Genomic DNA, 13798 nt, shown 5'->3' with positions numbered 1-13798 from the left:
TTTTCTCTGCGCTCTGCCCATTGCCACGTCCTCCTTGGCGAGGAGGGGACCTTATTCTTCATCAAGCTGTTTCTGGCTCCCTGCCCCAGTGTCTAATTTGCCTGAATGGGTGGGAGTAGAGGGTGTTCAGTGGCATGAAAGCAGGTGGGAGTTTTAATCTGCTACAGATGAGTAGGCAGTGCAATTATAGAGATGGTTCTTGGGGGTGTCCCGCCTCCAAAATGTGGCTCAGGTGAGATAAGCAGAGAAGAGGAATTTACCCAGCTATATTAATACAAGCTGACCAGAGCCATGGCTCCCAACCCCATTAACCTCACCACTCTTTTTGTGCTCACAGCAATTTGAAGGGAGAGGGTCAAAGTATTGCATTAAAATCTATTGCTGTGATGCACCTCTAGCTTGGGCACTTGGGTTGTGCTAAGCATCCAAATTCAGGATGTTGGATTGAAGAAAACCACTTCTGTGTGTCTGATGCCCCAAATATCTGGCTTGGGTAGCTTTTTGGCCCAGCAGATGTTGCTTTTGGAGCTGGTTTTGCTACAGGAGGGCTGTGAGCTCCCCATTACAGTGTATGGCGGAGGGGCTACTGGTGGTGGTCAGGTATACCCTCATTGCGAAATATCATCAGATCCAAATATCCTCAAATATCATCAGAGAAGCCACTTGGTGAGACAGTCAAAACCCTCATTTTGAGCCACCTGGGAACCCAAACCCATGTATTTTCAGAGATTACAAAGTATCCCTGCAGAAGGCATCACTAGCTTTATCCATGGTGGGCTGCAGGGACGCTCTTGCTTCTGGGACCTTATTTTGGGGATGAAACATGGGATGCTGCAGTCCTTGGCCGCATGCTGCCCGGGGCTGGGCTCACTCACGGGTGGAGACGCTGTCAGAGGCGGGGGGGCTCCTGGCTTGGTCCTTGAGGGCCACCACGGTGACGGTGTACTCCTCACCTGGCTTCAGCCCCGTCTGGTTGAAGGTGGTGACGGTGCTGGGGAGCTGGGCGATCACACCGCCCTCGTTGTTCTGCCAGGGGACAGGGTGAGAAAAAGCATCAAGAATGAGAAATGGGTTAAAACACACACACACACACACACACACACACACACAAGAGAGCTTTTTGAGGATGACTACAGGTGTGTCCCACACATCCAGCCCTATACCCCTCACACTGGCGTTTCCCACCATGGAGATGTAGAGCCTGGGGTGAAGTCACCCACCAAGTGTGAAGCACCCAAGATTTTAGGCTGAGAAATCCTTTCCTATCCCCCTTTCCTCTTACTCCCCCCCCCTCCCTTCCCTCCTTTCTCTATTTTGCCATCTGTATATCTGCTGTTCTCCAGAACAGAAAAGATAATAAAAACCAAACCCTGGACTCCTTTTGCCTATATGGCTGTTATTCTGGTGCCAGGAGCCTTCTGCATTTCATACAGGGATGAAACCATAACATCTTTATTTTGGCACCCTGTCCTTTTTAAGTATATTGATTAAATTTGCTATACTTTGTGTTTTGTTCTCTGAAAAACCCAAGTCTTTTAAGCAACTGCAAATGTCACCTTCCCTGCCAGTGTTTGGACAATGGATCTTTTCTTGCTGCTGTATTCACTAATAATGCACTAAACAAATCTCTGCACATAGCTCTCAATTCATATTAATCTATTTTTCTCATTAAACAGGAAATCTTCCATTTTATCCATAAATTGCCATCTTACCTTTCCTAATTTTCTTTTCTAAATCTGTCATCACTTCTGCTTTTCACCGATCATCACACAGAGCTGGTCTCATTACCGCAGATATCTCTGCATTGGTTTTAGTTCCCATTTCTTCCCCCCAGTACAAGCAGCAGATGTGCAATCCCCACCTGAGACAGTTTTTGGGGACCAATAGCAATGTGGGTATGCAGAGGGTGGCTTGCTCAGGGGGAGGATGTGCACACCCCTGTGGGGACATCAAGGACAAAATTAGTGTCCTCACATCCCGTTTTTGGAAAGGCAGATTGACCTCGATTTGCAAGCCCACAGCGTAGGGGTTATTTACAATAGCGCTGCTTTAATGATTTCTTTTTTTTAATATTTTTTTTCATGTTGCTGCCTCTTGGACTAGATTTTGCTTTTAATTGGGGTGCGGCAATGGTTTTGTGTCTGCCTGAGCGAGCGTGGCTCCCAGGCAGCCAGGGACACAGCACCCTCTGCCTTGTTTTGGGAGAAAAGCCACTGGTAGAGACTTGAGAGAGTCGGATTTCAGCAGAAGGAGCACAACTGCATCTTTACAATGCAAGACCGCATGCCTGTTAAAATTAAAGCCCTGTGAGCTGCAGCCCTTCCCTCCTCTAAAAACCTGCCCCGAGGAACATCCATCCTTTTGCACTTTATCTCTTTGTTTCATTCCTGAAAACTTTCTTACTGGTTTTAAGCTTATTAAAGGGAAACAGGAGACAACAAAAAGGGAAACGGGAGACAACAGTTTGCATTAGTGGGCTGGCTTAAGGAAAAAATATTGCTGATGTCACTGTGGGAGAGAAAGTTACTTCTATCCCACCAACTCCTCACCCTAAAACGTGTATATACCCATTTATCTGCTTCAGGGGAATGTTGTTGAGATTAAGTCACGTGTATTGGTGAAATGCTTCAAAGATATGCTGGGTTTTTGTTACTAGGCTCAGGCGGCCTTTTCATGGCCTTTTCATGGTGTAGCCTTATTTCATCCCAAAATACAAAATTTTTGTATTCCATCCCAGTGCCCTTAGGTTTGTAACCATGGTACCCAAACTTTGCCTTCCAACACAAGTTGTGTATCTAAAATTGCACCAAGATGCTCCCAGCCCTTTTTGGAAGTGGGGAATGAGTTATTTCAAGCCCTCAGGTCCCTGTTTTGTGCTGCGTCTCATGACGCTTTGCAGTTAAGAGCTGTTAAAACTTTGGGGCCGAGTTCTGCTGTGCTCTACTGCCCAGAGCTGCCTCTGACTCCAGCGAGGATTTTGTACAAGGGAAAATGGTATAATTGAGCCCTTAATCAGCATTTCTTTTACTGCTGAGGATTGAATGCCTCTTGTAAAGAGGCTCCATATACAATTGAAACTATACTTATGGCTAAATGGTGTAGAAATTATGAATATAGATGAAATACTTGATGTACGATTTTTGTTACCGCACATGGAAAATATGTGATATTTAGGGCAACACTTTCATCCTTTTCATCTTTTCTGGCACCAATTCTACCTGTTCATCACCGCAATTAAAATGCTGTGGCAGGAATTATCTGAGCATGTGGCTTGAGGAAGCTGGAGGTCTGAGAGCTAATGGCTGGTTGCTTAAGCCTGGGCTTTTTGGGGTGGCTTAGGGTGCAGAAAGAAGGGGTGAGAGAGAGGAGGAAGGGTCATGGCAAAGGAGATGGAAGGAAAAAAGAGGGGGCAGCAGCAAGAAGCAGCAAAGCTGGAAGATGTCCTTAAATATATATATTTTGGGGGAATTTCTTTGAGAACTTGTGTCTTGATAACAAAGACTGATAGGGAAAAACAAGCCAGCAATTTGAGGTTGAGATGTTTGGGGCTGTCTGACGGGAAGCATGAAAACTGCAAACTGAGGTTGTTTTTTGTGTTTTTTTTTGTGTTTTTTTTTTTTTTTTTGGGGGGGGGGGGTAGTTGGAACCAAATTTTGGCCCTGCTGGCTCAGTGTGGTTACGGTGTACCCGCAATGCTATGCTGGGGGGGTAGTGGTACCTTGGGGATGAAGCTGATCTCCCAGCCATCGAAGGGAAAGGAGAAGGGCTCCCACTGCACCTCCGCGGTTGTCTCCGTGATGGTCTTGAACTTCAGCCCCTGCGGTGTGGCCAGGTCTGGAAGGGATCAGGAGGTGGTGAGGGCCAGGGCGTCCTCCCTGAGGCTATTTTGTTATCTGGACGATGGAAATGGGGCCCTCTTGGTCCCTGTTAGCAGTCATGGTCCCTTTGTCTCCCCTCTGGATGGGCTGGAGGGAGAGGAAGGGGATGCCCTCCCTTGCAGCATCTTCCTGCATTGCACCTAACCACACCATGCAAATGAACTGAGCAATGGGGTTGCAAAAGAGGTATCTGCATAGCTTGTTTTCCCCCTGCTCTCTCTGTCTTAAGTTTCCAAGGATGCTTTCTGGAGGCTGCTGTCACAGTTTTCACAGTATTCCTGTTTTCTTCTTGTGTGTTTTGGTCCCAGACAGCACCATCCCTTCTTGCTGCTCTGTCACCTGTATGGTGGGGAGTTGTCATGGGGATTCCATCCAGAATTGGGAGCAAAACCTGTGACTTGTATGATATATCACAAATATGTAAGGTATCTGGGGCTCGGGGGGCTTCAACCAAACAGTGGATGTTTCCTTGATTTTCAGACATTTGGGTTTTCAAACTGAGACTTCCTGTGGAGAGTGGACACATCTCCGCCTCTCCTATATCCCCATACAGATATACATATGGATAAAAATACTCCCAATATATATTTTTTGAAGGCTCAATTTTCTGCTGCTAGAAGGTTTTTATGGAAAATGTGAGTCAGCTTGAGCAAGCTGCACAACATCACGGCAAGGCAATGTGTTATGTTAGGAAAGCCATCCTAGAAGATGGCAATTATGAGATGGATGCACCTTGACAGGCTACTGTGAAAGCTCCTCATTACACGGGCAAGCACTGTCTTCTCCAGCCACCTGACAAGCATCACCCCTGGTTATCTAGGCACCAAGTGACAAGTACAGTCAGATACTTACTGGTCATCACCTTGGCGGTAACAGGGATGCTCAAGACATCGCTGATGACCGCGTAGACGCTGATGTTGTAGGCAACGCCTGGCTCCAGCTCTGTGATGGTGATGGTGCTCCAGTCCCCAGGCACGCGCTGCTGGAGCTGGGTGCCCCCTGGGCCCGCCGGCTGGTAGGAGATGACGTACTCGGTGGCTGCCCCGGGGCTGTCCCATGCCAGCTCGATGGAGCCGTCGCTAATCCCCGTCACGCGCAGGTTTTCGGGAGGAGCCACTGATGAGAAGGGTAGAGGGAAGGAGAGCATCAGGACACGCATGGCTTATGCTCTGGCCACGGGTAAGGGAGGGTGGGCCTCCTGGTTGGATGTGGGTTTGGGCTCTTGGCCAGGGGTCAGCTATGAGTATGTAGTGTTACCTGCAACTGCAAGCCAAAGGGCCAGGAGAACCAGATTGCACTGCTGTTGTAACAAGGGCTTACCACCAACATTTGGACATGAGTCACTGACTTTTAGCTCACCTCCCAAACCGCTGTGCATAGAGTCTTTGGGCACAGGGACAAGAAGGAGGCAGTCAAGCTGCTGGACCTGAGCAAGTCCTGCAAGACATGCTCTACCGTATATGGGTTCCTCCCAAGCTTCGTGGTGCTCCTATGGGACTCTGGACACCTCGAAGCCCTTCCTCATGCATTAGGATCCATCTCCCCACACACCCCTACCTGCCGAGCAGTCCTGCCCTCCATAACCATCCTCGCAGACACAGATGCCATCCTGGCAGATGCCACGTCCGCTGCAGGCGTTGGGACACCGCAACCACCCGCAGTCCTCTCCAGCGTAGCCCTCCACGCACACACAGGTGCCGTTGGTGCAGTACCCCTTGCCCGAGCAGTCGCGGGGGCAGCGGGGCTGGGAGCAGTCCTCGCCGGCGAAGCCCTCCTCACAGACACACTCGCCATCCACGCAGAGCCCGCGGGCGCCGCAGCCGGCGGGGCAGCGGAGCTGGGAGCAGTCCTCACCGCCGTAGTCGTTGTCACAGACGCACTGGCCCTCCAGGCAGACACCACGGCTGGAGCAGCCCCGGGGGCAGCGGGGCTCCGAGCAGTTGCTGCCGGCCCAGCCCTCACTGCAGACGCAGCGGCACGACTCCAGGCTGAAGTTCCCGTGGCCGCTGCACGGCAGGGTGTAATCCAGGCGTCCTGCAAAAGGACGTGGGGTGGGCGGTCAGAGCCCCGCCGCTGGGGCTTGGGGATGGGGTGCAAGCAGGGGGGCATGGTACTCCCTACAGCTGAGCTCTCCTGGCCCAGGGGAGTTGGTGGCTTTATGGCTGGAGAAGGCATGATTTGCAGGATGGACCATGCTGGGGCTCGGGTTAGGCTTCAGGCGTGTGTCTGTCCCCCCTGGAGCTCTGGCCTCCACAGCACCTGGCTATGGGTGCCATCAGCCCTGTCAGGTGCAAGAGCTTCCTTTGCTATCTTTTTAGCTCCCCAGACCTCTTAGTGGGAAAAAAAAAAAAAAGAAAAGAACCTTTCCTGGCCAAGTCCTCTGCACCAGCCATGACTTAACTGGCTCTGCTGTCTCCTCTTCACCCGCTGTTTCACCATACGGTTGAGAGATCCTGGTCTCCTACAAGAGTCAGCTCTGTACCCAAAGACTTCATGTCTGCCCCTACCCTGGTGACTCTGGGATGGAGCTGTTGGCTTTGCACATGGGTTCAGGTAGAGAATCACAGTATCATTTAGGTTGGAAAAAGACCTTTCAGGTAGAGAATCACACGATCATTAAGGTTGGAAAAGACCTCTAAGATCATCTGGTCCAACCTTTAACCCAGCACTGCCAAGTCCCCCACCAAACCATGTCACCAAGCACTATATCTACACGTTTTTTGAAGACCCCCATGGATGGTGACTCAACCACTTCCCTGAGCATCCCGTTCCAATACTTCACAACACTTTCAGTGATGAAACTGCACTTCCCCTGGTGCAACATGGGACCATTTCCTCTTGTCTTCAACGCACGTGGGGGTTGTGGGAAAGTAGGGAAGACACAGGGCCACCACTTGTAGCGTCCCCCTGTCACTCAGCAGCCTTGTTCTGGGGAGGGGATGGACACATAGGGATAAGGGATAAGTTGCTCTGACTTTGCCAGAGCTTCCCTCTATTCCCCCATGACATGGACCTGATGCTCCAGCTTTGGGTTTACACCAGCCTGCTAATTTTGACTGCTTTTCTTCTTTGTGTAAAACACAGAAGAGAAACCCTTCCAGCCCTTAGGAAACCTCTGCACCATGCAGAGCACAAACCACTGGACTTTTTGTCCCCTCAGCTGAATTTCTCATCCTATCCAAGCTATTACAGCTCTGCCTACAGCGTAGGCATCAGACACTCCTGTAGAAGGGCTTAGTTGTATGCTGTGCCAGACAGACCTGTTTGGGTTGCTTTGCAGGATACTTCCCACACTGGAAATGGCAATCAGGTTCTCTTCAGAGCCCAGCCTCCAGTGGAGTTATCAAACAGAGAGGATGCTTGTAGGTTTGCTGGAAGACAGCAGCTTTCTGTGGGGAAGCGCCTCAGGCTGTGGGGTTGGGATCCTGGTCTCATTTGCAGTGCAGTGAATTGAAAGCGACTCGGGTAAAATGAATGAGATTACTCCAGTTTTACCTCGGTACACATCTGCCATCCGAGTGGAGGCTCCAACAAGTGATAAATGTTTAATGGGACTGGCTACATATGTTGCAAGCAACCCAAATTCGCCCATCCGTATTTCAAATGAATTCCTTTAAATCAGGTTTTTCCTGTTGTGCTTTCCACTTGATTTTAACCCTTGCTGTGCACACATCTGTGGCCTGCATGGGTGTTTTCCATCCTCTTTCATCCAATCACACTGCTGATGGGTGCCGCATCAGGAACGCCCCAGCAGGACTGAGCTGCGCCAGGGGCCAATAGGTGCCCTTCCAGACAGCACCTTTGATGAAGCTACTTGAGATGTAGGAAACCACTTTTGTGCTAGCACCTGCACTACTGAAAGGCAGCCTCTAGCCCAAATCTTTCACAACCCATCTCATTATTGCATTATCTCATATTACAGAGGGACTGAGCTGCATCTTTACCAAAGAAACCCTGATGGGGGCTCTCAGAGAGCTTCAACAACTGCATGCATTGTTATTCAGATGAAGTATCTTGTTGATGGTTTTGTGCATTTGTTATAAGTTTTGTTTGAGTCTTTTATGGCAATAGAAGTTGTTCTCTGTGTTTATTTGTGTATTTTTTAACTCACATTTTCATAGGCACTGACTGTCCCTGCAGAGATGAAGCAGCTTATTGCTGGCTCCTGCAGTGCTGCCTTCAGCCTGGGGACAGCCGAGGAGAACAGCAGATATTTCTCCCCTCCCTGCCCCATGAATAGTGGCAGATCTTTAAGAGAGTTGTGAGGAGGACAGGGTTGGGGAACTCACCCTTCTAACCCCTTAGCAGATGTAATTTTATTTTTAATGAGATTTTGGCTCTGCCCGGTGGGTGTCTTTTTGATCATGGGGTTTTCACAGCAAGTGAGCCTTGGGGGCTTGAGTTACTGAATCCTCCCGGGGACTTTCCTGTCTTGGAGGCCCTAAGTTGGGCTTTTCCCTAAAGACACAGCCATGAGTAAACATAGGTTTTCCTCCATCACTACTCTGAGTGGCATCACCACCTCTTCATTCCTCCTGCCTTTGGCTCGAGCCCTGAGCCCCCAGCAAGAGCTAACAGGATCGCATTACTACCTGTGGCTGCATTTTCTTGGCAGCAATTGGAGTTGCATTGGTCGCGGAGCATGGAGACCTCCCTCTCCAGCATCTCAATCCTGCTCAGCAGCTCCTGCAGGGATGGGAGGGAGGTGGAGCACTTGCAGGCCTGCTTGGGCAAGTTTATCCTGTGGGTGAAGGTGACCTGGCTCTCGCTGTCGGAGGTCTGCTCCGTGTACTCCGCCAGCCTGTCGTCTTCTGAACTCACCTCCTCGGCCGAAGGCTTGAGCATGGAGGAGCAGCAGCTGTCCAGGGGGATGTTGATGTTGTAGATGTGGTGGAAAACCATGGGCTGCTCTTTGATGGGTGGACTGCAGTTGGCAAGACCACCCTCCTCATCCACGGCCGGCCGCTCGGCTGGCTCTGTTGTCACCTCCAGCCGGCACTCGAAAGGCTTGAGGACGGTGCCCAGCAGTAGCAAGTTGAAGCTGAGGAGCACGTTCCTCAGCACTGGGTTTTCACTGTCAGTCCCCATTTTTCTGGGAGAAGGAAAAGCCTTCTAAGCCAGCCTTGGTCAGCCAAGTGGAGGGAGGACCTGGGGACACAGAAGAAAAGGGAGCATGGTTGGCACAGACCCTGCAGCTGTGCTCAGGGTAGAGAAGCAGAATTGTCCAGAGGGATGTGGGGCCAGCTCAACACAAGCACAGCCCCGCTGGCTTTGGTGAAGCCCAGACTGGGTCCAGGAGGAACCCACAGCTAGTGGGGAGCACCACCTGCTGCCCCTGCCTTCTGGTGCTGATGGCCCAGCCCTTCATGCCACCCGAATAGCCCCTGGTGCAGCCCTCAAGTGGTGGCAGAGGCAGCTTCTTATCCATATTATATATATCTTTTTTAAGGAAAATGGTTAATTTGGTATTAACAAAGCCTCACATGTTTGTGTGTCAGGCAGAAACACCCTTAATGGGTTCTGCATTCAGTGCAACACAAGTACTGAGCAGTATGAAGGGTTAAGGCACGGGTGAAGGTGCTGCATCCCTGCCTTAGGTCCTAACTCGGTGCCCCAGGAGCTGAGCCCGGGGTTGCTAAGCTTCCTCCAGTAGCTATAGGAACGGCAGCCTCGATGCTAAACACCGTTAAATTACACCACGCCGGCTTGAGCTCCTTTAGGTTTGTGCTCTGAGCAGACAAATCCCTCGTGTTGAAGTGGCTTCACCTCCTACCCGTGCTCTGGATTATGGGTTAAAATTGCTTTGATTTGAAACAAAACAACTTCTCATTTCCATACCAGCTGTGACCCCCCAGGTGCCAATCTGGGCTCAAAGGCCACCCTTATCTGCAGCCTAAAATCCCTAGTGCCATCCTGCTGGTGCTGGGGATGGATTCAGCCCCATTACTCTTGCTGGGACTATTGTGTGCTGACCACCAGGCACATTAAATCTGGACAATGGGTTCCTCATAGTTTTGGTAAAAAGATGCAAGGAGCTGAAGAGCTCCTCACTGCATTGCCAGAAATTTTGCCAAAGCTCTAAGAAGTCATGAGCTTCAGGTATTATTCAAAGCCAAGACTTGGTCCCATTGGGATGGGACCTGCCTTGAAGGGCATGTGCAGGACCAAGAGGTGGGAACTGCCCCATCCTCTACAACATGCTCCTTCTGGGACTTTCGGTGGTGGGACGAGGTGGGATGACAACCTGGGGTTCTCCAGCAGGATGGGTGCAATATCTCAGTGGCTGGGTTTTTGGGGACGGGAGGGAATAATGGTGTGCTGCTCTGGTGTGATCTGACTTTGCCGCTGTCTGCAAGTGCCATAATCTCGAGCAGTTTCCCTCTCTCACTGCCATTACCCCCTGCTCTGAAGCTCCTCTCCAGCTCCCCAGGGAGCGGCCGTGCCTCCCCCTCTTCCCCTGCTGCTCAATGGAAATATTTCTTTACTGGTTCCTCTCCTACAATGCCAAGGTACTCCTGGAAATACAACTATTCAGACACCTTGCAGCATTTACGGGGTTATTATCCCATATTACTGCAGCGTTCCTGCTGCACTTTTTCTTCTCATGAGCAGGCATGTGGGACTGCTTTGGTAGGCTCTCCCTCTCTCTTTTTCTTTGTGGTTTCTGGCAAAGCAAGAAAAATGGAAACAACTCCAAGGTGGGGTGGCCACCTCTTTCACCTTTGTTCCTCATGGTGACTTTGTCTATGCTCACAGGGGAGGGAAAGGAGGAGGACACCTGAGAAGACAACAAGGTGGGGTGGGTGCACCTTAAGTGGTGTTTTGGGGCTACTTGCCCAAAGCTGGGGACAGCTAAGCACTCATAAGAATAACCAGGAAGCTAAGCCCTTCACACTGCTTGAGTGCCTTCAACCTGATGGTGACATGTCCCCATGGGGTCCATCCAGGGTTTTTCCCCCTTTGACACCCCTGCAATACCCCGTGGATGAGCCTGGCTCAGGGGGGGCTGCCCTCAGAGCCCCCCAGCACCTCCCCAATCCTCACCCACCTCCTGGCCTCCCCAGCATCTTCTCGGTGGCCCTGGCTGACCCACGGAGAGACCTCTCATCCCTGGCTGGTGGGGCAGCCAAGCAGGGGGGCAGCACAGGGACTAATTAGCACTGTCTGCTTTTGATTGACTTGCTGGCATGTGAGACTCACCGCGAGCTCCTTGGCCTCTCTCCCTGCTTTTTTTTTGTGTGTGTGTGTTCAGTAGGAAAGTAATTATGGCCGCGTGCCAGCGCCATGGAACCAGGCCTCGAAGCGAGCCCCGTTGCAGGGCTGCAGAGCGACCTTAGTGGTGGGAATAAAACAAAGTCCTCCCCCACGCCTCACCGCCCAGCAGAACCCAGCCTGGCCGCTGGAAGAGTTTGCAGGTAGGATGGAGGAGAGTGCATGCACGGCCATGAGGACTTGCTAAGGATGGTGAGCAGGTTGCGTGGCTCACAGCTCCAATGTCATGGTTGGGCTTGGTCACCTTGGAGGTCCTTTCCAACCTAGATGTGTCTATGATTCCGTGACCCCAACTCACAGACAAAAAGACATCCACTTGCTGGCAGAAACCACCAGGCTCATGGACCCAAACCCGACACTCATCGTGCTGGGTGCCTGTGGGATGCTGCCCAGCGCTCATTTCTGGGCAGCAGATGGTGGCATCACCCAGGCGGATGGATGACTTCGGGTGGTGGCGATGCTGCAGGGGCAGTTGCATCCCCATGGCATGATGATAGGGCAGCTTTCTCTTTATTTTCTTTTATTATTATAAACAGAGTCGTGGGAGCGCTTTGGGGTTGCATGCACTGTCTGAAAGGCCAGGGCTGGTCTACCAAGGAAGAGAAGTTGCATTAATGACAGGTTTGCAGGTGAATTTGGGCCAGCCCAGGCAGGAGTTTAAATTAAGGTTCAAATTCAAGTTTGGCAGGTGCCAAACGCTCAGCTCCAAAATGCTTCAGCTTTGGGGATCAGTGAAATAATCAACCTGCTACCGTTTATGTGCGTGGGGCTCAATAAAACAAAGCAATCTAAAACTGAGAAAAACGTTTGAGCGCTTTTGCCCAAAACGTAACAGAGCCCAGTGCTCTCTTTCCCTCCCAAACAGCCTACCCCCACCCAGGATTTGCATCTTAGGGGCCAACGAAGGAAGAAAGAGAAAAAAAAAAAAAAAGAGAGAGAGAAAAAAAATCCTGCAGAGCGTCCTCTTCAAATATATATTGTAGGTTATTTTTACATGTTGCAGTCCTGAGCAGCATCTGTGGCCCCTTTTTTATTGCCTTGTAAATGCAGTCACAGCAAGCACAACTCATACCATGGGACAGGCACAGGTATGGCACAGCTGCAAAATATGGGGGGGGGGGAATGCAAGAGGGACTTGGTGAGCACTATGTTGGGGATGATTTAAGATTTGGACAGCCCAAGAGCATCTCCAAGTGAAACTAAATTGAACGCCTCGCTTTGGGGCATCAGGTGCCCCGGCAGTCCTTGAGGGGGCCAGGGCTGAGGATGGATGCGAGCTGGCTCTCGTTCCGGGGATGCCCGGGGAGCGAGCACCTCCCCCTGCTGACTAATTGCATGGTTAAGCATGAGGCACTCTGATGCTTTTAACAGCATTCCCTAACTATATGTGGAGGAAGAAATCTGTAGTTCCCCGAGCTGCCTGTAAATTCGGCAGGCTTAATAATTCATGTGTGCCTTTGTGATCACAGCCTACATTATATCTTTCTTTCATTACATACTCTTTTATTGAATTTTCATGGCATATATCAATAGCCTCTATAAGCTCCCACGGGAAAGGATGAGCGCAAAGTTTTAGGGCAAACTCATTTCATTTACACATCAGCAGCTGAGGCCTAAATCTGGCCCACAGCACCCAGCTGTATGAGACACCTTGCTGCAGAGTTTTGCAGACCCTTTTTACCCAGGAACACCCAAATTCATGAAAAAAGGGTTTTGGATGGGGCCAGATTTTTTTGGATTTCCTACCCTTTGGTGTTACAGCAACGAGCTGTGTTTCTCACCCCTGAAATGAAGCTCTGCTGGCCCTGGAGCAGCTCTGGTGATGCTCTGAAGCCATAAAGCTGGAATTAACCATAATTGCGGAGCATTGCAGGGCACAAACACCCTCTAAATCCTCTTCAATTACGTGGTAGTACTTAATCACATGGCAACTGGAATTTAAGCACAGAAATAAATACAATGTTATTTTTGTCTTTGGCAGGGACATTGGTAATGAATTTTGGAGGGTGATGGAGGACCTGCTGGCACGGTGTGGTGGGGGCTGCGTGGTGGGGCTGCCATCGCTTTGCATCCCACAGAGATTTATCATGAACGCTGTGAAATCTGACAAAACGGTTGGGCTTTTAGCTCTTCCTGTATCCTTGTCTGGCTCAGCTTTTCCTCTGCTACTCTGGTTTTTGCCTATCCTAAATGGACTTCAGGTGCAAATGACTGTGTGATTGCTTTCTACTTACGGCTATGTTATCACCAGTATGGCAGGAGCTCAGTGTGGGGATCTGGTGCAGCACCACACGAGTGTGCAGAGTTGCCCTCCTGCCCTTTCTCTCTCCTGCTCCCCTTGCCGTCATCCCTCCCTCTTCCCATCCTTGCACAGGCACAGACTCGTGGACATACGGTGGCAGGGCCACATGGCCATCCTCCAGCATGGAGGGAAGCCAGCACAAGAGCCTGAATCCCCAGTGGATTCATACCACATGAATTGCACTGGCTTCAGGTCCCTCTTGGCCACGTGTGTATTTTTTTTTCCCCATTTGCTCTCAGCACACAGCAGCAAAGCCTCGTGCTCGTGTACCGGGTGCTTGCTGTCATGTTTCATTAGTGCTGGCCCTCCTCGCAGCCTTGCACTTAGCCACGGTGGATGCAAATTC

General features: G+C 50.7%; 1 protein-coding gene across 2 annotated transcripts in view; it reads right to left on the bottom strand.

The window, feature by feature from the left end:
- TNR (tenascin R) overlaps positions 1-13798 on the bottom strand; it is a 56187-nt gene that overhangs the window by 19757 nt on the left and 22632 nt on the right. For both annotated transcript variants that reach the window (XM_040565524.1, XM_040565523.1), the window contains exons 2-6: positions 8471-9026; positions 5436-5912; positions 4731-4994; positions 3719-3834; positions 876-1026 (exon numbers count right to left, since the gene is read on the bottom strand). In XM_040565524.1, the coding sequence (XP_040421458.1) occupies positions 876-1026; positions 3719-3834; positions 4731-4994; positions 5436-5912; positions 8471-8966 (1504 nt within the window). In that variant the 5' untranslated portion in view covers positions 8967-9026. The remainder of the gene's footprint in view (positions 1-875; positions 1027-3718; positions 3835-4730; positions 4995-5435; positions 5913-8470; positions 9027-13798) is intronic.

Source organism: Cygnus olor, chromosome 8 (assembly GCF_009769625.2).
Source record: "Cygnus olor isolate bCygOlo1 chromosome 8, bCygOlo1.pri.v2, whole genome shotgun sequence".
NCBI classification, from domain to species: domain Eukaryota; kingdom Metazoa; phylum Chordata; class Aves; order Anseriformes; family Anatidae; genus Cygnus; species Cygnus olor.
The sequence above is the reverse complement of the archived record's forward strand: the minus strand, read 5'-3'. Positions and strand labels throughout refer to the sequence as shown.